Below are 24,663 nucleotides of genomic sequence, written 5' to 3'. Positions count from 1 at the left end.
TACAGCAAAACATGAATCAGGAAATAATAAAAGTGGCCACAGGGAACTTGGCTCCTTTTATAGTAACTTTTGGACAGCAAGGAAAGGAAAACTTCATGGTTTACCTTAATCCCACAAAATTATTGAGCCCCCAGCCCCTGAGCCCAAGGTCTGAGCCCAAGACCAAAATCTCATTAATACTGTGAACTAATCAATGGCAACAATGTTCCCATCTACTACTACACACTGGACCTTTGGATATACACAATATTTACTCTTGCTGGGACCTAGGCCAGCCTCTGAATTGTTGGAAGATACACTTATGTGGTCTGGGGAAATGGCAGAGAAGAGAGGAGAAAAGTCATTTAACTGCATGTTTGAAAGATGTGCACACCCACTTCTCTACAGTGCCTTCCAAATTCCAGTTCAATGTCACTTCCCTGTGAGGCCTCTCCCCACTTATAGAATGTTCTCTCCAAAAGTATGACATTCCTCTCTCTCCTACAGCCTTAATTAAATTGTGTTTTCTTTTGTTGTTGTTGTTGTTGTTGTTTTTGCTCACTTACATCTCCCATACTTCTCAAGGTCAGAGACCACACCTCAGTCCCCATGTAACCAATGTCTACAACAGCACCTGCTTCAGAGCAAGTGTGCTAGAAACAGTCTGAATAAACGTTATATTTAAATGATGTGCAAGTATTTATGTTTATATGTATTTATGCTTTGTCTCCCTAAATAGTCTGTAGGTTCTTTGCAGCTATGCTCACATTTCTCTGGCTCATTGCCCCTTCCAGAGTCCAAAGCACAGTGCTTAAGAAACAAGAGGTCGTCCATAAATCTGTTGATCTGTAAAATAATTCTCTAAGTAGGGACTCCATTTCTCATCATAGACTAATTAGCCTTCATTTTCTGTGAAAATTTTAACTCAAACCCATACATTCATCTTTATTTGTTTTAACCAGATCCGTATTTTGAACCATAACTTTATATTCTAGAGTCAGCAAGTAGCAAATCAAATAACTAAACAGAACAGTCTGACAGGATCAGTGTGTGTCCTTTCTCTCCATTTACAGTCATGCTTCCTGTGACCTTCTTACTCCATAGGCTCTATTCAGCTTACATTTTAAATATAAATTGATCCCTATTTAAGTTAATTTGTATGGAGGGGAGGGAGGCCTAATAATTGCTAGAACCTCTTCTTTCACTACCACTTATTTTTTATAATTTATAGTACATGTGTATATATTTACAATTTTGTTTTTCAAAGGAACTCTAATTCTCAGACTAAACCTTCAGATCGAACCTCACAGTTTAATACAATTTTGTCTTCTTGTATACTAGAATGAAACCTGTTAGAAGTTCCTGAAGAAAGTCACCTTTAGGACAGGTGACTTCCAAAGAGATGTCACCGTGTAAGGTATATAAACAAAGAGAATTCTTACTACTTACAATTTAGAATGAGAAGCAAAATTAAATTAGGGAATGAGTATGCAGAAATAAAGACATCATTTCATTACATAAAACCAGAGAGTTCATAATATCTTTGTCTTTAAACTTGAGATTACTGAATACTTCCTCAGTAATCAGACATGGGTGTGCCACAGGGTAATCAATCTCCTGGTACTAGCCCCTTTGGGGCTGTACCATCATGCTGTCTCATCAGCATGGCCCTGACATAAAAAAATACAATACCTTCAGTAGGAGCTCTATAACTTCTGTGTGGACGAGTCCATGCACCGGTTCTCCATTGATGTGTGTGATAAGGTCTCCAGCCTTCAGTCCTGCCTGGCACGCTGGACTTCCTTCTTCTACGTTCTAAAGTCCAAGAGGAGAGGATATTTGTAGGCAAACAAATGACAACTCTAACACCTACTGTGTCTTCTGGAAGAATAATGAGCTAATTAGCAAATGTCCTAAGCTTCTAATAGAAAATCTAACAGGTATGGTTACTATTCCTGTTCTATCGTTATTCTAAAATAGTAAACTTTCTATGATACTCAGAAATTTTCAGGTGATTCAGACTGAAAGTACCAGAGTCAAAAAGAAAAAATAAAAATGAATGACCAAAACATTTCATGTGATTTGAGAAGGTAATTTTTAAAAAGAAGGCTAGGAAAAAAAAGAAAAAATAAAAGAAGGATGGAAATAGGATTGCCTTTGACTATGTCTACCAGCTTGGTATGTAAGAAAGAACAATCAAATATGAAAACTGGACAGAATTATGAGATACTCGTTTTTGCTAAATTCAATTCCACCGTATACATTCACGGATGGAGTTCTAAAAGGAAAATGAAACAGGTCCCAAATGCAAACTTAAAAGTAAATAGATTTGCTATTTATCAGCCAACCTATCCACTCTCCAGCTTGGCTGGAAATGAAAAATGCCAAGTGTGAGACATGCAGGTTTTACCCAGACGATATGGTGCACTGTATAGATGTCACTGTCTCCCACATACACCCGGATGGCTCGGATGGTAAAGCCGTAGTTCTTCCCTGAACTGTGGATCACAATCGGCTGATGTGGACTGGCAGAAGCTGCTGAGGAATCTCGGCTGGGAGAGGAATCTCGTGAAGAGGAAGGGTCCGAGGACAGGGAATGGGGAGACATTGGACTTCCCAGAGGGGAAACAGCAAACATATCTGTAACGAAGAAGCCAGTCATCAAAGCCCATGTGGCTCACACAAGCATCCATGCAGGCAACCCTCACCCCATGAGCCCTGCCAGGACTGGGGGCACAGTCACAACACAAATCCATTTGTTTCCAATAGCCAAATGAAGACAAAGTAATATAAAAATGTTTCTATCAGTAACGAGGATGAATTCCAAAACTGTCAAACTTCAAGAGTGTTGCTATTTTAACTAATTTTTCAGTTAGGAAAGAGAAAAAAATTTTTTAGTTTCTATGCTTATTAAAAGACAGCACAAAGATTACCTTCTGGCTGTGACATTTTAAAGTTTTATTTTAAGTAAAGAAATAAATCATAGATGCATGTATTTCAAGTGTGTTTTCATGTGAAGACTGTATGTATTATATTAACAGATACTGGATTCCAAATTCTTCACTAAACAATTTTAACATGGTCCTTTTCAACACACATGGCCAGGAAAGCAGTTTATCAATTTACCAGCTGATTTCTACAATGCTATTGAATGAATACTGATTAAAGAATTTTAACTGGCCGGGTGTAGTGGCTCACACCTGTAATCCCAGCACTTTTGAGAGGCCAAGGTGGGCTGGTGGCTTGAGCCCAGGAGTTCAAGACCACTCAGGTGATATGGCTAAACCCTGTCTCTACAAACAATACAAAAAAATTAGCCAGGAAAGGTGGCATGTGCCTATAGTTCCAGCTACCTGGGAGACTGAGGTGAGAGGATCAACTGAGTCTGGGAGGTTGAGGCTGCAGTGAGCCGTGATTGTGCCACGGCACTTCAGCCTGGGCGACAGAGCAAGACCCTGTCTCACAAAAAAAAAAAAAAAAAAAAAAAAGGAAAGAAATTTTAATCAGGAAAACAATGAAGTGGTGACTTCTCTATAAACGAATACCATTACTGTGGTGACAACTGATTCTCTTCACATATTACTTGCAATTCTAATAAGGTCTCTGAGAGGATAATGAAGGTGAGATAGAGAAACCTGAAGAGAATCTCAGTGCATATTCCAAAACACCAAATCTACTGCTTTCTTTGTTTTAGAAGCAAACTGCTATGCTCTGAATGTTTGTGTCCCCCTAAAATTCCTATGTTGAAACCTAACCCCCAAAGTAATGGTTTTAAGAGGTGGGACCTCTGGGAGGTGATTAGGTCATGAGGGCTCTGCCCCTCATAAGTGAATTAGTGCCCTTATACAACCGACTGGAGAGAGTTCGTTTTTTCCTTCTGCCATGTGAGGACACAGAGAAGGTGCTGTCCATGAGGAACAAGCCCTCGTCAGATGCTGAAACTGTCGGCACCTTGATCTTGGACTTCCCAGGCTCCAGAACTGTGATCAACAAATTCTGTTATTACCTTGCCCAGTCTAAAGTATTTTGTTGTAGCAGCAGAAATGAACACTTTTATTTTTAGTTCATATCCCTGTTTCATCTACATGAATCTAAACAGACCTTAACCAGTTATGTGAGACTGTCAGTGTGTGTGTGTGCACTTGAGAAAAGGCAGAATAATCTACAAAACATGCTGAGGTTTACACAGGAGCTCAGTTGGAGCCAGGCTACAAAGTTCCCAGTGCTACTGAAGGCTCACCAGGGTGTGGTGAGTTCCACTGTGGCTACCATAAGCTGAAAGTATCCATACTACCCACTATTTCAATTCTTATGCTTGTTCAAAGAGCAAAGCCAACTGTACCACAACCCATGCTCCTTCCCTCTCTGACTTCATGTAGCATCTTGGTTCTTTTCTGCTGGATCCCTTCTGTCTAATCAAAGGACAGGTGAAGAGATGCATGCTGGCAGGCAGGGAACTTCAAGACATGCAGGTGGGAGTAGGGCACTGTGGACACACACAGATCCAAACTGCTGAAAGGCCAGGCCCCCTCTTCTTTACCTTCTGATGGTCTCCCTTATCTCCCCAAATTGAATGATTTCCTTATTCTACCAAAGTATAGACTTCCTCACCAGCTTTCAAAACTACACTGGCCCATACATATCCCACTTACCTTCCTGTCTGTGCAGCTGCACCAGGACCATCATCTTCAGGTTATGAACAGTCATACAGACTAGGGATACAGGTGTTTGTTTTATGGAGCTAAACGGGACACCTCCCAGAAACTGAATCTGCTAGACTGAGCACTACTCCCAAATGAGCATTTGTTTATGTCAAATTGCTTTTTGCACAAATATGAAATTTTAAAAACAAAAACAATCCCTTTTATACATGATCTGTATTCTTCCAAAAACAAGCCATCTGCAATATAACTCGAGTCTCTTGCTGTCATTTGGAGTGATATCACAACCATCAAGGTATATATTTCATTTCTACCAGTGGGATTACTACAGACTTAGAGATCAGTAGAGGCAAAACCAGTTTGTGGGAAAATACTACAGTTCAACAAAACTTCAATTAAGCCCAGTTTTCCAAAACAGGGCAGAAGATGGTTTGCTACCAGTAGGAGGAAGCATAGCTCAACCGACAGGGTTGGGAAAACCTAGAATTTCAATGCTGTCTGTGACTCTATCTCCAGAATGAAAAGCTTATATTCTGTCACTATTTTCCTCATTCATTAAATGAGAAAAACTATATACTTAGCTTTCCAACACAAATGCTGTAAACAGCTCTATAAAGTGTATAAATTATACAGTCTAGAGAAAAAAAAATTATTCAAGGAAGGAAAATTTATCATTTAACTTGGAGGGAGAAAAGAAAAGGAAAGGAAACAAAACAGAAACAAGCTTTCATGGGAAGGAAGCCTCTCTTGTACCCCTGATGCAGAAAGTGAGATGAAATAGGCCAAAATGCTCCTTGGGGGCCCTACAAATCCTGCAGGAAGAATTCAGAGTCTGCAGGCAGAAGCTCTCAAGAGCTGTCCTGGGACATGACCCGTTATTACTTCAAGCAATCTTGCATCTCGTTCAGCATTCCAAATTGGGAGAGGAGGAACGGGACCACATGCACAAATCACACAGTTTCATGCAAGTAGTATCTCTCTACCTCCTGGGATCATGAGGGACAGAGCACTGGCAGAGAGGGACTTTGTGACTTTCCCAGAGATTTTCTTTTTTTCTGTGCTTTCTAATCGCTGCCGAGCCATGTGAGAAGCGGGTTCACTGGATGGCTTTGAGGAATTATCTGTACTGTCCACACACTCGCTTCGTCCATTTATCTGATCCAAGTGCTCTGAAAAACTGCCAACTGTACAAAGAAGAAGGGATAAACACGTTCAGGAAAATCTAGGATAGGAGAGGTGGGAAGAGGGGAAGAGAGAGACAGCAGGAAGAGTAAATGCTGGAGAACATACTCCTATGTGGCCGGGAAGTCCCGACAGTGTCAGGCGAACATTAACAACATGTGATTGGTTTGAGAAAGGTGACGTGGAGAAGGAAGAGATGGAAGAGGCGTCTATTCAGGCTTCATTCTACCTGTACACATGTCTGCTAATTCTCAATCCATGACTCCATTTAACCAAAGGAATTAGTTTCTTTCAACAATCTATATTTTTGAAACCTTGCAGAGACAATTCTGGTGCCCCTACCACCCATACCATGAAAGGCTGTGTTATGAATCAAAGATTACCTCCCAAACACCATGGCCACCCACTTCATACGGTGATTACCTTATGATACTGATTATCATTATCAAGGATGTTAATAATAATTTTGACACGTGGACATTGTTTCATCACTCCCCGTAGGCTTATGCCTGTGCTCTTAGAACACACCTCATACTAGACTGAGGCAAGTAACTGATAGAAAAGTGCCTAATGTGTCTCTTCTCGCTTCTCAGGCTGTATGCCTCCATTCTAAGCTCCCTGTACATTTCAAACGACAAGCAAGACAAAGGGGATATTACTCTCTTCATTACTCAAGCTCACTTCATCCTCCTGGCTTTTAATCCAGCGTATCAAATGCTGATCCTCCCTCATGCTATTTCCTCTCCCCTCTAAACCACACCTTCTTTACTTTTAATTTTGTTAATCTTTAATATAAACTGGAGTTATTTTTAACTTAAAAAAATGAGGACTTCCCTCAACAATGGAGCATAAGAGAGGATAAATATGGAGGTGGGTGCAGAAATGGAACATCACTGATGCTGGTCCGGTGAATGCAGAGGCCGAGAGTAAAGAAAGCTCTGCAGCAGGGTGACATGTTGAGTCCCCCAGAAGGAAGCTGAACAGCTATTCCTTTTGATTTGTCCCACTCTTTCTTTCCCAGGTTATTGGTCTTCTATCTTGCTTTTCTTTAAAAACATCATTGATAGCACATTTTTGTCCATCCAGGAGAGACAATGCTCATCTCATTTTTACTTCTAAATGCTACATTATAAGCCCCATGCTTAAAAATCTTCAACTGCCTCATCACCTTTAGAGATACAATCCATGCAGAGTATTTCACACCACTATAAACGATCTTTTGAAAGAGCAGCCAGCAGATTTTGAAGTGCTGACCATATGACACTGTTTGCCTAGGAAAGAATTAGACTTAGACTTAACCAGCATTTCTCTTACATTGCCGTCTATATACCACTTAGTGGTACGGTTGTAGTTTGGCCCAAGCTCATGGACAAAGTTCAGACCTTACAGCTGTGGTCTAGCTAAGGGAAGCTGGGAATTTGGACAGCGGCTTTAGGCATGACACACTTTGTGGTCATCTACTGTGCGTATGTACAGGAAGATACTCATGGACTTACACATAACACCCATCTGACCAACAAAGGGAGATAACGTAAAGCAAATATCAATCTTTTTACTACTATAAGATAAGATCATTCTCATTTAACAGTATATTCCATTCTGTTACAGAAATCAACTACTGAAGGTCTTGATAAAAACTGCTTCGCAAGTAATAAATCTCATCTCACAAAACTGAAGCTTCCCTTTGAGTAAGGTACACACTTGCTTCTTTGTAATTTGGTTTGGATGGGATCACTGACAAGTCTAAAATGAAAAGTTGAATCTCTTTACAATGAGTAATTGTTGGATACATTCGACCCCTACATCTAAGACTTCAAGACATTTATTTTGCATGGCTTCAAACACAATGTAGTCATGATAAAAGAGAAACAGGTATAAAGTTGTACTTCCCTAAATGCCAGAGTGTGGATATACAACTGTGTATCACCTCTCCCCCTTGCCTCTGCCATGTCATTTTGCAGCACTGCATATAAGCGTGAGCTTCTTTTCTACCAATGGTAGATAATGTCACTTTAATGTTCTCTAAATGTCAAGGGTTCCTTCTTTTTGGTGGTGGAGCAATATAAAAATCAACAAATTTAATTTTACTACAGTCACGGTTTTCAGACTCCCTAATTACCCTTGGCTATAAGCAAATCAGCTCATCTCTCTATTCTGCACAGCCCCCAAGGCCTTTGATTATTTTTAGTATGTGTATGGGGGAGAGAGAGAGAGGGAGGGAGAAAGATGGTGTGAATCTATTAATCAAAATGCATGGCAGGACCTAGGTGGATTTTTTTTTAATTATGAAAGTAATCAATCAAATGCTTAGACACGATTCCCCTCCCTTCCCCTCCTACTCTTCCAGTAGTGAGTGGGCTGAGGAGACTAAGAGATAGTAAACAGTTCACTATATTCAGAATAAATTTTAAATCGAGGTGAATATACACTATTCAGAGTAAGGTAACTAAGAACCAGATAAAGACTTTTGTAACCAGGAACAGAAAATACCAAGATATCTACATGTGATCTGAGCATCAACATGAGCTAGAGATGGTCAAGAATCTTAGTCTAACAGGTTGCCTTTACACTACTTCCTCATTGCTGTTCTCTTGGCTTTATGGTTAGGATAAGTGGAATTATGCAAAATGAAAACAGAACTGAAGTGAAGAGAGAGAAGAAAATCTAACATTATTTTCCTCCACAATAAACTATAAGCACATGTGAAGCTTCACAGATCCAAACTTCTTAGTGAGGTTGAAATAAATCCAGTCCATAAAATTTGTTTTTCTTGAAATGATTAAAAAAAAAAGCTTACACTATGAATATTCACTTAGTTTAAAAAATGTTGATGAAAAATCTTGGAATCATTCATGGTTATCAATACAGCATATTGAATGTAGCTTAATGAAAACATTCATTATAGCAATTCTAAGCCATATACATCTTTTACTGTTTGAAAAAGCATAAATGCACATACTCTATAGAAGAACATGCTTTGCATAAAATTTTCATAAACCAAATGATAGTTTAAATGAACTTAAGAGGCTTGTTCTGGGGCAGTTAATTGCCAGTTTGATTATCCAGTGAGGATACCTCCATTATTAATGACCAGCAAGTATCCACAATATATTAAGCTCCTTAAAAAATCTGTGAAGACACTGTTCCTCTTGTCAGGAAGGTTACATCACACAAAGGTAACATTAAAAAAGTGCTTTCAAAGGCCCAAGCCCACTTAACTGCCTCCCAAACATGCAAAGATGTCTCAGGAGTTTCTTACTCCAATTACCCAGAGATGGGGAAGGTAACTTTTGTGTTCAGTGGAGTTATTTCATATGCACGTAACATACCAATTTAAATCATGTTGGTATTTCTGACTCCCCTTTCCCCTCCTTAGTCCTAGATGGACCAGGACAGCATTAAGTGTTACGCTGCACTGAGCCTGAGTCTAGTGTGGAGAGAGAAATTATTTGGTACAACATAACCCTTTAACAAAAGCCAACTCCATCAAAGAAACAACCATCTATTTCAATGCTAGAGAGAAACCTGGGTTTATACTGTGCCTTACGGGTGATTCAAGACATCTTCAAGGGTAATTTTGACAAGCTGACTACTGGATACTGGCTCTCACACTGAACTTTGAGTTAGATGCAACTGCATAAGACATACCTTTGCATCAACAACTGAGAACACACTCCCTTAGCATATTCTGACTTATTTCCCTCAAAAGATTCCCTGCAACCTGGCTGAGAAGGTAAAATTTGGCCCCAAGGTCAAACTGAAGCAATAACAGTTTGCTGCATGGCTGAGCACTGAGGAGCAGTCTGAGATATCTCATCTTAGATCTCAGAAGATCGTGTCCCAAGCCTAAGGACTGAGGTCATGGAGAAAGTCTAGCAGCGTAAAACACCCATCTTTACTGCCTGGCGAGGCCATCCCTGGGACTGAGCGCTAGGAGTCACTTAGTGTGGTGAGGAGGACAGCAGGCACTATGGCCCGAGGCTTACCTGACAGGGTGGAGCTGCTGATGGTGCTGGCTGGAGTGGTGACCTCGGGCTCCTCCTGGGCACTCTCTTCAGGAGGAAGGGCTGGCTTTCCTGGCTCCTCATGGGGGTCTCCAGGGTGGGAGGCAGCTTCATCTTGTTCTCCCTCTGTTGAAATAGCCAGTTTGGGAAGTAGGCCAGAACTGAGTTTATGTCTGTTGCTTTCAGTATCTGAAGAGTTGGATGTTGATAGCTGTTGCCTTAATTAAAAGCAAAAACAAAGTCATATACACAGAGTAGAAAACTGTGTTAAAGGTGAAAGAAACCAGGTGAAAATCGGACTTAGATAAGCCTAACCAAGAGATGTCTAGCACAGTGATTCTTAATGTGTGGTACCCAGAGCAGCAACATCTGCAGAATCTGGGTACTTGTCAGAAATGCACATTTTCAGGCCCCACCCGAGATCTACTGGATCAGAAACTCTGGAGGTGGGAGATCTGTGTTTTAACAAGTCTCCCAGGTATTCTGATGCTCACTGAAGTTTAAGAAACTCTGCTCTAGTAGCTACTGCTTATATTACTTAAGAGGCATTTCACATACATTTCAGAATATTCTGAACTCCAGCTCAGTGTTTCTGTGGATGGCAAGGTTGTGCTTTTGGTTTTGTCCCCAGAGTCTTCCTTCTCTTCTGCTGAATTCTGAGTGATTCGATCTATACTGCTGAAAACCTGGAAGGCAAATAATCGGTGCTTATTAATATCTACTAAAAAGAGTTTGTCAGAAAAACACTCCAAGTCTTGGGAGGAAAACCTGAGAGGATAACTAAATTCTGAACTGAAATTGTGTATTCAGAAAGTACTTTCCAGTGTTGTTGACCAGAATCCTGAGAGGAAGGGTCAGAGTGAGTGAATGTGAGTGTGAGTGTGTACATATATACAAATAGGGAGCCATGAATTCATCATCCTCTCATCATATCTTGTTGCGGACTTTGTATCTGCAAACAAAATCCACAGATGCAGTGGAGTTCTAGGCCTCGGGATTAATGCACATCTTGATTACTTTTTAACCATGAAGTCAACTGGAAAAAGAAAATAACAGAGAAAAAGATTTAATGGCCACCAGTCAGGGGTAGGAAGAAGAAAAATGAATTGGAATTGAGTGCCAACAGAAGAATAAACTATCTGTTTCAAGACTGGGTGGTGGTGTGGCAGGGATGCAGTACATATTTTGTTGTAAGAGCCAGAGGTATTTGTTTCGCTTAACAAATCACATCTACAGACAGGCAGTTTCCTATGTTGGTGCCGGGGTTCCTGAAGGGGATCGGATCTCAGGTAAGCCCAAGGTCTCAGCTATCTCTGAACCTCTGTTGTCTCATAGGAAAGAGAGAAGGTAAAATGGGGGTCTAAGAGCCTAGGGTAGGAAGCACTCCCTACTGCCCTGCTCAGACACTTGCTGCTCTCATGGGAATGGTCCTGAGGCCTCCTGTAATCTACTAGGAACAGCAGGAAAGTGGCTAAAGAACAGGAGACAGTGGGAAAACCCAATACCCACCAAGGCAAAGAAGGAAGCAGTGTTTAGGGGTTGGCTTTGTTGTCTTTGATGGCCCAGAGAACAGTCCTGGTCTGAGTCCACACTTAGCAAAGCTTCTGTCCTGGCTCTAGGACAGACTGGCTACCACCTTCTCCAGGGAATCCTTACCTCAATGCCATTCCCATAAACAGGGAGGGTAGTGCTGGCCAATTTGCAGGTGCATCTAGGTAATCATTTAGAAAAAGCTACAGAGCACTTTAAAATCACTAAATGTTATAGAAAAGCTAAACGACAATCATGCAAAATGCCATGGCAACAGAAAATATGTAGCTACTGAAAATAGCAAAAGGGAGGTAGGGTACCCTCACGTTGATTTCCATTTTTCCTAGGGCCCTGTTCTGTCTCAGAACTATCAGTTTTGTTTTGATTAATTATTTTTTTAATCTTACCTCTTCTGGTAAAAAGACATCTTTCTCAATCATCAGCTTTATTATCTTCTACCATTTTCATGATTCTAGCTTGGCTTCCTACTGCCTTTTCAATATGGCTTATAATTTCTGTTTACTGGTTACGAGTCTTTTTTTTTTTTTTTTTTTTCCTTTTTGTGGAGAACAGGAACTCGCTATATTGCCCAGGCCGGTCTCGAACTCCTGGGTTCAAGCTATCTTCTTGCCTCTGCCTCTCTAGGTGCTGGAATTATAGGTGTGAGCCACCATGCCCGGCAGTTACGAGACTTTACAATCTTACAGTCAACTGTCCCCAGGTATCTTTGCTTATGTCAAGGACTGAGCCTTCTCCTTTTGTTGTACTCTGTGTAATCCCTAGGAGATGACTCTGCACACAGTGAAGCTGGCGCTCGTCATCCTAAGTTAAAAGCAACGAGTGGTGCCTCTACAGCCTGGCATTGAGCCAGGTGAGACATTCAAGGCAAGGTCATCATATAAGTAGCAGTTACACACTTCAAAAACAAGACTTTGGGTGCAAGGCTATGCCCCTAAGAAAACAAGATCTTAATTCATGGAGAGAGAAATATATTTTCACAGTAGCATAGGGACAGACTATAAGTTGAGGGGATCACTTTTCTTCAACAAAAAAGGAAGTTTGGGCATAGGAGACCTCAAACCCTGGAAAAGAGTAAGTGTCCAGCTGTTCGGGGATACTATCTGGCCAGCAGGAGATCCTCCCAGAGAGACTCTGTATGTTTATGCCACATTTCACTTACTTTTGAAAACCTATGTGAACATGAAGAAAACTGCCTTATTTCCACATTAAAATCTTCATCATTTGTGTCGTCTTCTTCCTCCGTTTCCATATGATGATACTTCTCAGACCGAGCTGCAGTGAAATGTTCGGGAACAGGTCCAATTACTCAGATTTTCAGTGTTTAGATATTTTAATTATGAGTTTCTGTATCGAATCAGCATTATGTTTAAGAACTCAGAGATATGAAGAGTTTCAAAAGCAAAGGTAATTATTTATCGAGTAAAGGCCAAACAATATTTTATGTCAGATAAAGCACATACTATCAAAATAACTTGTGTCATCCTCAGATTCCAGTTGGGGAATAAATTCTGCCTTCTGTCTCAGTAAACTGTTCCAGTCTAAAGAACGGAAGAATCGATGCTGTTTGACTTCATAGGCACCACCTGGAAGTGGGCAGGTAGAGACAGAGAGGAAAGTGTTAAACTATCCCCACTAAGCAAAGGCAAACATCAGTTTTTAACAATTTTGAAAACATATCAGCAAAGAAATACAGACAAGAAAATCATACTTTTTCATTCTACAACCAAAGCCCCCAAAATTTTTCTGATAATTTGTCAGTAGGAGATGTGATGTTGCTAACAGCAGTTGCTATGGCACTGTTTTTCTTTGTTAGTTTTTTCCATGACTTCCTCCATTTTTCAAAGGTTAATGTTGTGGACACTTAAAATCACATTATGCTGAACCTGGAGATGTGGATAAATATTGGCCCACAGCAGACTCACTCAATAAAAACCCAAAGAAGTTCTAACAAGGTGCAAAATGTGTTCACAGCAACATTTCCTCTGGAGGAGAAGTGAATATTGATAAATTTTTCCTAAATATTATTTATAGGGGTTACCATTCAATTTTATTGGATTGCTCATTAACATAGATAAGAATTAGATTCTGTGAACTACAGATTCGTAAGTAGGAAACTGACAAATCTGTTTTAAAGACTTTTAATGCCTCTAAAATATCAATCACCATTTCCAAGTTTTAGGCTTCTTTTGGCCAAGTCAGCATGATAGCATAATTCAGTGAAATGTTTTCAATTCAGTTCATAATTTTAAAGAGTGATTTTAAAAGACAGGCCATCAAAAATATGAATACCGTATCCCATATAAAGAGAAAAAGGTACACGATATAATATCATAGCATAAGAATCAGACCCCCGCCCTGCCACCAGCACACATATTGTTGGAGAGATAACAAAGAATCAACCCTGAAAAAACTCAGAGAGATATCTGAGACATTAATAAAGGGTCTAATCAGCCTCCCTGCCAAAAGATCTCTGCTAGGTGCAAGTAAATGCCTCGTTCTTGTAATTGTCACCCAGGCCTCTCATCCTGTCCTCTGTGGGGTACAAAAAGAATAGGATGAGAAATGCCAAGTTGAATACAAAATGGGCTGTGAATCTTGGTTGGGGGTTGCTGTCTGTGGATCAAAGATTGGACTCTGTCCTCATTGGACCCCTCTAGCATAAGGCATAGTGTCAGCCCTAGCTCTGAATCCAGCCAGGGCAAATTGGTGTTCTGAAAATGATGGAATGGAGTGAAAACATCAAAGCGAGGAAATTACCCAAAAAAGGGGGAAATGGATTCTTCTTCATAAAACATTTAATTAGAATCTTTACCCTATTCTATCCAGGTGGTTCCCACATTTCTAGCAAAATACTGAAATCTGACAATAAGCATGAGCAGCTACGACTGAGAGTCAACTTGTGACAAGTATTGCACTAGATGCTATGGGACAGGTATCTTGCTTCCTTTAATTAAATCATCAAATATAACCACACGAAGTGGGCATTACAACACCTTTTGTGGATGTGGAAATGAAGCATAAGCAATAAAACACCATGGACCATGATCCCCCAGAGGGTAAAGATTCAAGGCTGAACCTAGGCCTGCCTAAAAACACCCAGGCCCAACCTCAGTGCCACATATAAGGCGGAGGCATGCTTTAATTTGTTCCTACTCCACCATCTCTCTTGCATCGCTTTGCAAACAGATTCAGAACTGCCAATACTGGGGACCTGAGCCTAACAACCAACTCATGTGTCTGTTCTACAGCACCTCTGCAGAGTCTCATTCCAGCCAACCATGCATCCTTGCTCTCACCTATCCCTAATCAATGCCCGTATACACAAGTGCCCATCTCATTTTCTTCTAGCGCTCTTTTACTTGGAGAAACAGAATACGAAAGCTAAGAGGGCTTAACTGTTTCCCTACCCAACATGGAGGTCGTCAGCACGGTGAGGATGTCGGATAGGGGAAGCCCTAGTTAGTGGTCCACAACACACATCTCTGAACTCCTAGTGCAGTGATGGTTCCACTAGACCACAATGACTATCACTTCAGCTGCTGCTCATGGGGCCATATCAACGGTCCAGCCCTCACATTTTGGGTTGCTCAACTTTATCAGAAAAGCAGTTTCTCTAGGGCCAAGAGCTCAACCAGACTGCAGCCAGTGTCGGGGGTTTTACCCCACCGCCTGCTATCCTCTGGGACCCAAGCTGGTGAGAGCCTTCATTTCATCCCTGTAGACAATGACAAATGGGTCCTCCTCAAGGACTCACAGCCCATGGTTGATTTAGCTCACATTTCTCACCCTTTGGCCTTTGTGCCTCACTTATGAGAAGCTGGTATTAGTTGGTCCAGTTTCTCATGCACTTATGGAGAGATAAGGAAGAAAGAAAGCGGGGTGGGGGGGAATTGGGGGAAAATGACTCCGGGCTAAATTTTTGGTAAAATATGGGTGATAGCATCGTGAGCTAAAAACAAATCACTCATGCAAATGATAGTTCTCATTGTAAGAATTCATCATGAAGGGAAAGGAAACATTATTCCTTGAGCTCTTGCTAGGTACTTAGTAAATGAACTAGATACCTTCATGAACATTTTTGCATTTACTCCTCACAATAATCCTGTGAAGTATATACAACGCCCATTTCCATAGACTAGGAAACTGAGACTCAGGGCAATGAAGAAACTATTCAAGACATGGGTAGCAGTGACATCTGAGCAGCTCTGAAGTCCAATGAGTCAGGCTGCCACTCAATATTCTACAAGTTCAAAAGTATAGTTCCAGTAGGACAAGCTCCCAAATTGCAAGTTATGCTTTGACACTAACACTTTCCCTTTTCTCTCCTTTCATGGAAGTTTCTTAAACATCCATTATGTTCTTCACACCCTTTTTCTCAGCCTCTCTAATCTCTTGGGCAAATGTGCATTCGCACATTTTCACGGTGCATTATTTTGCCCACTAAATATGCATTAAATACAAAATGCTGTCATTGGGAGCAGCATGGCAGGCCTGTGGGATTCTCAGCCTCAGGCTCTGGGCCCTACTGGGACCTGTCATGTTGGACTGGCCTGTTTGGCAAGCACTTGACAATTCTAAGAGCTTGGGTAGGGTCTTTTAAATGTCTCTTCTGGGTTTCTGTTAGGAGATTCGTTCTTCAAACTGTCAAACCCTAAAAAGACTGAAAGTAGCAGTCAATGAGAAAATGTGCAGAGAAGTAACTTGCAGCCTATGATTTATAAACACAGAGATGCTGATCATTATCACATCCTTGTCTAGTTAAATGAAGCCCAAACAAGAATCCAAGTTTTCCTGGAGGAGTAAATACGGGGCAGAATACAGGCTGAACACCCTTGGTCTGAAAATTTTAAATCTGAAATGCTCCAAAATCTGAAACTTTTTGAGCACCAATATGACACCACAAGTGGAAAATTCTACACCTGACCTCAGGTAACAGGGATTAAAACATATATGATGGAGCCAGGCACGATGGCTCATAAGGCTGTAATCTCAGCACTTTGGGAGGCCAAGGTGGGTGGATCAGTTGAGGCCAGGAGTTCAAGACCAGCCTGGCCAACATGGCAAAACCCCATCTCTACTAAAAATACAAAAAGTAGCTGGGCATGGTGGCATGCACTTGTGGTCCCAGCTACTCGGGAGGCTTAGGCATGAGAATCGCTTGAACCTGGGAGGCGGAGGTTGCAGTGGGCCAAGATCACACCACCGCACTCCAGCCGGGGTGTCAGAGTGAGATGCCATCTCTAAATAAATAAACAAACAAACCACCCCACCCACCCACCAACCAAAAACCAAACAAAAAACACATATTATGGGCTGATTGAAGGACTAGGGCAGTATGCATTCATAACAGAACAAGAAATCATGTCAGTTTATGAACTTAGAAAATAATTTTAAGATAAAACTGTTGTTAATGAGGCAGATGACTCTGGAGGAAATGTTTTAAAAAGCCATCCAGCAGAATGCCTCCTCTTCCCTAGAATGATCTGTTTTTATCTTTATAATAATCCTATGAGGTAGCAATTCAAACATTTCCTTTTCACAAATGAGGAGATGAGCACTAGAAAAAGAAGTAACCTGTCCAGGGTCATACAGCTGAGATTTAAACTCAGGTTAGCTGACTGTGGAGTTTATGCCCTCAACCTCAATTTATATTGGGTTTTCAGGTTAAAAGTCCACTCACCCACTGAAAAAAGTAAAAAAGGCACAAGGTGCTCTAGTGAGAGGCTCAACTAAAAGAAGTTTTCTAGTGAAGCCCTAATTTTAAGCCTTTTTGGATTCTCTAATGCAGGGTCTGCAAAGCTTTTGTGTAAAAGGCAAAACAGTACACATTTTAGTCTTTGCATGGCATACGGTCTGTCATGACTACCTAACTCTGTCCTTGTAGCATGAAAGCAGCCATACAATACCTAAATGAGTGGGACGTGGAGGTGTTTCAGTAAAGCTTTATTTACAATACCAGGCTGTGGGACAAATCTGGCTGTAGCTTGCTGACCCTTGCTATAACGCATTATCATAAACTCTAGTAGCACTGCCTTCGTCTACACTTAGGTAAGAACAGAGACCTCCAATAGGAGAATCGGTGTGTGAATGTGGAGAATACAATAAATATTTGTAGCTGTTTCAAATTTTTGTCTTGGAAAAAAATGGGGGAGAAAATGATTTCTTCAGTATTTTCTGTTATTTCTATTAAAATGGGGGTAGAATGAAACAGCTCAGAGTAAATAATCCATCAAGCCAACACTTTTCACTGATGAAAATTATGGAGGCTGGCTAGACTATGTGCATTTATATTTAATATTTAGTCTCATCTACATAAATTCACATACTCGGGCAGACTGGGACTCTATACTGGGATCGCTACGTCTGTCTATTCAGAATACAGAGAAGAAAAGGGAATAAAATGCTGGCAGAACAGTCAGAAAAAATTATCAGCAAGAAGCAAATCTACTATCTTGTTAATCCTGAAAGGCAGTGGTTTTTAATTCGCTTTCTTGGGTCATGGTGCTCATCACTGTGCTGATCACTGTGACAGGACAGCATGGTTCAACCCCAGGCACTCATTTCTAGTAATTAGTCCAAGTACTGATAACCCATTTCAAAGCCTGTGGATAGTAACATGCTGGGTCAAATCCGTATGGGGATGTATATTTAAAGACAAAAACAAAAAGAGTTCCAAATAGCGAATCCTCTGTTTCAAGTTATTTAAGATGCATGCTTTTCAGGACAGAAGAGTTACATGTGCCTTTGAGGTTTTCTTCCAGAGAAGCTTTATTTATTGAAACAAATTAAGCATAATTTCTGCTTTGCCAAACACAAAAACAACAAAAAACAAAGACAACCAACCAACCCTCTTAGTGTACACACTGTTTTGAATCAGGAAACAAAATCCAAAATATTACTGCTATAAAGTGTTGCAGTCATGTTCTACATCAACTAACAGATGTTGCCTATGCAAAAGCAAAACAACAAAAGCTTCAGAGCGCTCCATGTAGACATTATTTGTTACATATTAGCCAAATTAAAACACATGGGCTCTAACCTGTTCCCAGCCTCTCCAGGGGATTCTGCCTGAGGAGTAAGGTAATCAGATCCTGGGCATCAGGTGGGGGCGCCTCATCCTTCTCAGGCCAGTTGATCTCATCTAGAAGGAAGAAAAGTTGTTTATAACCATATTGTTCACAAGAGGGTCCAGGTCCCAGCAACATGGTCATCACCTGGGAATTTGTCAGAAAGGCAGAATGTCAGGCCCACTCCAGACCTACTAAATCAGAGTCTGCATTTCAACAAGACCTTCAGTCGATTCCTAAACACAGTCATGTTTGAGAAGCATTATTTTATAAGACATAAGTAGCACAGATTTTTTACAAGGTAGGAAGAGAATATTTCAATAAGCAGATCTTTCATTTGCTTTTTAAATTCATTTTTCTTTCAAAGAATTGGCTTCCAAAAAGTTGCCTCTCTAGTTATTAAAAGACTTAAAATAATAGAAACTCTAAACACTTCCATTTCAGGTGGCTAATATATCCATCCAGGGATTATCTCAGGGTAAGATTTTTCTCTCTTAATTTCCTCAACTGAGAATTTGGCCACAGCCATAGAGTTCTTCAGCTCTAAGAAACAAGAAGTAATTTTGCAAAAATAACTATTTCCGGAAACAAATAAACAAAAAAGGTCAAAGTGCTATGACTGAAGAAGAAGAAGAAAAAAAAAAACAACACAAAGTAATCATAGTAATGGAAGTATTTAAAATCTGTCATAAATATTAAGAATACATTCTCATTCTGAAGGAGTTTGCCTGAAGATAGGTGTGCATGCTTGTGTGTATGGAAATGCAATAAAAACATGAGTTATTTCTGTGTGTGCCTGCCTCTAGCTTCCTCTGCTGCAGTTTAAATCTGATTTGGAAAATACAACATGAATATGCATCTGAGCCGTAAGGCATCAAGAACAAAGCCAGCATTTGCTGTTTGTGTTAATTAAACAGTTGATTCCCTTTGCCATTCAGGCCTTAGTATATCAGAAAACAGCCTAGTTATAAATCCATAAACAGCTCAGATATTGTATAAAGGGGTCATACACTGCAGGCAACTCACAAATCTGCTTTGTTAAAGTTTACAAATATACCTGGCTTGCAAAGTCAATGATAGAAAAGATTGCTGTGATAAAGCGGCCTCACATGCAAAATGATTTTTTCCCCTACTTCCATGCTGGACCTTGTAAACACAGTCCAAATAGACCGAAGGTGGCTGATAAAGATGTCAGTGACGCCTGACAAACTTTCAAGAAGAGAGACCTTTCTGATCTGTTCCAGGGAAAATTATAAAATCGGCAGGTAGGGTAGTGATACACCCTATTTAATTATCATTTAGTTTTGCCACAGGCCACATACAATAGTTAGGGTCAGCTTGCAGGTTAAGATCTGAAAGTTATTGAATTTTAAATGAAAGATGAACAGCTGTTACAGAAATAACATTACACCATAACAACTACCAATGAAATCATTAACAATCTGTGGATTCAATTTGCTGCTTTCCCATTCTCATCATTTATTATTTGGTAGACATTTGTTTTAGGGTTTATTACATTTTTGTTAATTTCTTCATTATGCCATTAGCCATTTTCCCCATTTATGTAAATGTTACCCACATTAACCTTTTCTTCCGTGGTGCAACTTTCCTATCATGGAAAGGAAGACTGGACGGCAATTAAATTGCCTGTAAATCCCACACCAATTTCCTTTGCAGAAAAAGCACACGATAAAAAATGGTTTTGTTGCTAGTACATTTCCAAATTCTATGTTAACGTAATTTCTTCAGATCAATTTTCAACAAAAACTGCTCTCTTGAGATTAAGAATGTCAGTTATATGCTTTGATGAGTGAGTTCTTTTAATTCGCTGGCTCAACTGTTTGATAAAGGTTAACATTTTAGTAGTAAAAACTGTGACACTCAACAGATTTACATTAAATAGCTGCTTCCCAACAGTGACTTAAAGATAACTCCTGATGATATTTACCACTGATGACTTGTCCAAATAGCTCTTCTGGAGTATCCCCAAAGAAGGGCACGCATCCAACCAGAAATTCATAGAGGATAATCCCCATGGCCCACCAATCCACCGGCTTTCCATAACCCTGCCTCAGAATCACTTCTGGTGCAATGTATTCAGGTGTGCCGCAGACCTAAAAGATAATTGCAATATTTGAATAACTGGAATATTAGACATGAATTAAAATAAGCAAGATGGCTAGTCACCAATTATTTTGCCCAGAATGCACCTGCTCAACCACATGGAATCACATGGACAAAGAACTTAAGAGCAACAAGTATAAAAAAGTATTTAAAATACCAAGGCAAAGAATTATTACCAAAGATGGGAAGTTTACAGTTCTGCTCTAATGTTAAATTATATGTAATGTTTACTTTCAAATTGAGAATCTGACCCTGTTTGGTAGTTTTACCTATTATACAATATTAAAACCACTTATAATCCTTAAATTTAAAATAATAATGCATTTTTAAGTTTGTCATTGTCAGAGAGAGTTTTAGTATCTATATGACCAAAATACATTCACACACAGGTTATTTCATAAAAGCAATGACAGTTGAGCTGTGTTTACCTTAAGTAACTTTATAATGAACAGATTGTGGGCACATGGTAATGAGGCATGCTTAAAGGGAAATGGGCCGTGGCTTGGATTTAGCACCCGTGATGGTACAATGCATCATGAGTTTCACAAGTACTCTACTGAGACTCCTGAATTCCTTACAAAAACAGTTTTCCATTTGTCTCTCTCACACTCTCACTTGTGTGCAATTAGATCGTTCGTCTTGCTAATAGACCATAATGTTGGGAGAGGAATGTAGAGGGAGCAGACAGTTCAAAGAGGCCCAGGGAGAAAAATGGAAGCAATTTGCACTTTATTAAATGTAAGGTTTATACAGACATCTAAACCACCAGCACTAATGTGAAGATGGCCCACACAAGTTGATTCTGAACTTCACTGGCAATACCATACTATGTATTTCTCAATAAACTAAATGGCACTCAAGCTTACCTGTTTATCCAGGAACTCTCGAGCATCCTTCTCAATATGACCCTCATAAAGGTTGGTAGTCATGCTCATTAGTCCCACCTTAGATAATCCAAAATCTGTCAGCTTTATGTGCCCCATGGAGGTAACCAACAAGCTATGAGGCAGAAGGACATATAACACAATAATCACTTTATAAGCTGGTTATCTATTTTCATTTGCCCCCTACCCCCATCAATTTCTAAGACTATTTAATATATGGGCATCAAGCTTATTACAAAACCCAGCCTGGAAAGAGATGAAGTCACACAAAGATGTCAAATACTTCCATCTAGCAGCTGAGTGTAATTCACAAGGGAGGGCTGGAGACAAGGCGTAGCTAATCTTTGTTGGAGCAGCCACATACAGCATCATTTATAACACTTTGAAACTTCTGGAAAAATTCGAGTATGAAACTCTGATCCCTTTCCATTTTCACATTAAGAAAATGAAAAAGAAAGGGCATATACCAGGAACTAAGCAACCCATTTGTGATACAAATGAGACACAAGATAAAACAAAACAAAACAAAAAAAACAGAAAAATATTGTTTCAGATTTCAACTTCCATCTCTAATTTAAATTTCTACTCATTAAGCACAAAACCTGTATTTCTTACACATGCAAAGAATCTGCAATTAAATATATTTAAAACTTTTCATTTTAAGTGGGAAAATAAAAAGTTTAAATAGTATATACAGTATTATAGTAATTTAAAAATTAAAAGAATAGAGGGATTTTTTAAAAAAGCTACTGGATGGAAATATCCCAAAATGTTATAGTTGTCTTTGGTAATATTGTGGATGAATTTTTTTCTCTTTTTTCCCCCAGAATTTTTCAAATTTTGTAGAATAAGCATGAGTCAACTTTACCATAAACTTTTCAGCACACTTAAAGTTTTTACATATTAATATGTAATGTTTTTAGAGGCATCTCAAATTAGTGGATAAAGCATGAAATATTTAATAAATGGTGTCAAGATGAATAGCTAGTCATCTGGGAAAAAAAAGTCTATCTGTATCTCAGATCAGACACCAAAATCAATTCCACGTAAATTAAAAATTACTAAAAAATTAAATTGTGAGTAAAACAGAATGTAATATCAAGCACTTCATCTTGGAGTAGGAAAAGGTAATCTAAGTATGGCACCAAATAAAGAAACTATCCAGAAAACAACTAGTAGCATTCTATGAAGCCATTATCACATTTACATAATTAAAAAAAAAAAACTTAAAAAAATTAACTCTGGCTTTATGATTATCTTTTTCTCTTCTTGCTGGTAAGTTTTTTTTTTTTTTTTTTTTTTTTTTTTTTGAGACGGGGTCTCATTCTGTCGCCCAGGCTGGAGTGCAGTGGCATGATCTTGGCTCACTGCAACCTCTGCCTCCTGGGTTCACGCCATTCTCCTGCCTCAGCCTCCCGAGTAGCTGGGACTACAGGCCCACCATCACGTCCGGCTAATTATTTTATATTTTTAGTAGAGATGGAGTTTCACCACGTTAGCCAGGATGATCTCAATCTCCTAACCTCGTGATCTGCCCGCTTCAGCCTTCCACAGTGCTAGGATTACAGATGTGAGCCACCGCACCCGACTGATAAATTATTAATATAAGCATTGTGGGGGGTGGGGAACTAGGGGAGGGATAACATTAGGAGAAATACCTAATGTAGATGATGGGTTGATGGGTGCAGCAAACCACCATGGCATGTGTATACCTATGTAACAAACCTGCACATTCTGCATATGTATCTCAGAACTTATTTATATATATATATATATTTATATATATATATACACACACACACACACATATGCATTGTATCCTCTTTTCTATGAGTTTCCTGAACTTCACATAAGCATATCCTTTAAAGATTTACATACAAATTACCATATATACTGTTAAAACAACTTATTTTGGACATTATGGAAGAATTTAAAAATGAACATTGCATTAAAAGGAAACATCTTTATAAACATACAAGAACTTTGTATTGGGCAAAAGAAGATATATATTTCATTTGTGTACATACTTGTCTGGTTTCAAATCCCTGTGTACAATTCCATAATTATGTAAATATTCCAAGGCCAAGACCGTCTCAGCAAAGTACATTCTGGCCATATCAACAGGGAGAGGACCCATGTTTTTCATTAAAGTAGCACAGTCTCCCCCTATAACACAGGAAAAAGAGTTAGTAGCTATAGGATCAAGGCTTAATGGAGAAAATCAGTTTGGACTGCAGAATTTCAAGGTGAAATCATTTCTACCCATAGACACAGCATATCATAGTCACAACTGGAGTCTGTGTGTGAACCTGTCATGTTTCTAACTAAGACATGGTATGCAGAAAATACAGATTTTTATTTAAGAAGTAGTATTCATAAGAGAGAAGGTTTGGCTCTGAAGTGAAACTGTACTTTAAAGAACTGCTAGCATAATTTTAGGATCATGGTAACAATTTAAAATATACCAGCATAAAACATGGATTCTAGAATCAGGCTACCTGAGTCCAAATTCTAGCTCTGCCTCTTACAAGCTGAGACATCCTAGGCAAACTACTCTTGGTTCCTTCATCCGTAATACGAGGATGGTAACGATGTCATCTTTGTTAGAATTCTTATGAGAATTAAATGAGATAATCTATATAAAGAACTTAGGATATTGCCCAACACATATCACATACTAAATGTGTGATAAATGTTAGTTATTGTTTTTGTTAAGATAACCACAACAGAGGTTAAAAAAGCAAAATATTGGTGTGGTAGAAAGAACATCAGATGAAAATAACGCAAGCTACGTTTTTGTCTTTTATCTACCACTCTATCTAGTAAGTCTTCCTTTCTTGACCTTTATTTCGCTCATCTATGAAATGGAAAGGTTAAACTAAAAGGATATCTAATGTTTGAGTTTTATAGTTTTGGGATTCTGTTCAATGATAACAGCTTAAATTAGATGCTTTGAAATTGCTACTGATCTATTCATCTTATTAACTTTATGTCAACAAGTCATGGTCACTTGAACTCAGAAAGTTAATGTAAAATTGATGGAAATAAGATTACTTGGAGCACTGAAAAGGTAGTCCACAAACCTCTTAAAGAAAGAAAGAAAAAAAGCTAAAAATCAGGAAGACTGGCTTCATTTTCTTGAATGTACCTCCTTTTCCATTTTATTTCATACCATAGACTGAAAAGAATATATATTTCTTTCTGTAAGACT

At 39.3% G+C, this 24,663-nt stretch overlaps 1 protein-coding gene across 5 annotated transcripts in view; it reads right to left on the bottom strand.

Moving 5' to 3' along the window:
• The window catches only part of MAST4 (microtubule associated serine/threonine kinase family member 4), a 576,259-nt gene that overhangs the window by 15,985 nt on the left and 535,611 nt on the right, over positions 1-24,663 (bottom strand). For 4 of the 5 annotated variants that reach the window (XM_025387801.1, XM_025387802.1, XM_025387804.1 and 1 more), the window contains 11 exons: positions 23,480-23,618; positions 21,435-21,567; positions 20,393-20,558; positions 18,417-18,518; positions 12,838-12,960; positions 12,537-12,649; positions 10,385-10,512; positions 9,809-10,044; positions 5,624-5,824; positions 2,390-2,619; positions 1,672-1,794 (listed from right to left, as the gene is read on the bottom strand). In XM_025387801.1, coding sequence (XP_025243586.1) covers positions 1,672-1,794; positions 2,390-2,619; positions 5,624-5,824; positions 9,809-10,044; positions 10,385-10,512; positions 12,537-12,649; positions 12,838-12,960; positions 18,417-18,518; positions 20,393-20,558; positions 21,435-21,567; positions 23,480-23,618 — 1,694 coding nt within the window. The remainder of the gene's footprint in view (positions 1-1,671; positions 1,795-2,389; positions 2,620-5,623; positions 5,825-9,808; positions 10,045-10,384; positions 10,513-12,536; positions 12,650-12,837; positions 12,961-18,416; positions 18,519-20,392; positions 20,559-21,434; positions 21,568-23,479; positions 23,619-24,663) is intronic. The other variant, XM_025387805.1, reaches the window with a different exon arrangement.

This window comes from Theropithecus gelada, chromosome 6, assembly GCF_003255815.1.
Source record: "Theropithecus gelada isolate Dixy chromosome 6, Tgel_1.0, whole genome shotgun sequence".
Lineage (NCBI taxonomy): Eukaryota > Metazoa > Chordata > Mammalia > Primates > Cercopithecidae > Theropithecus > Theropithecus gelada.
This window is presented reverse-complemented; position numbering and strand designations above follow the sequence as displayed.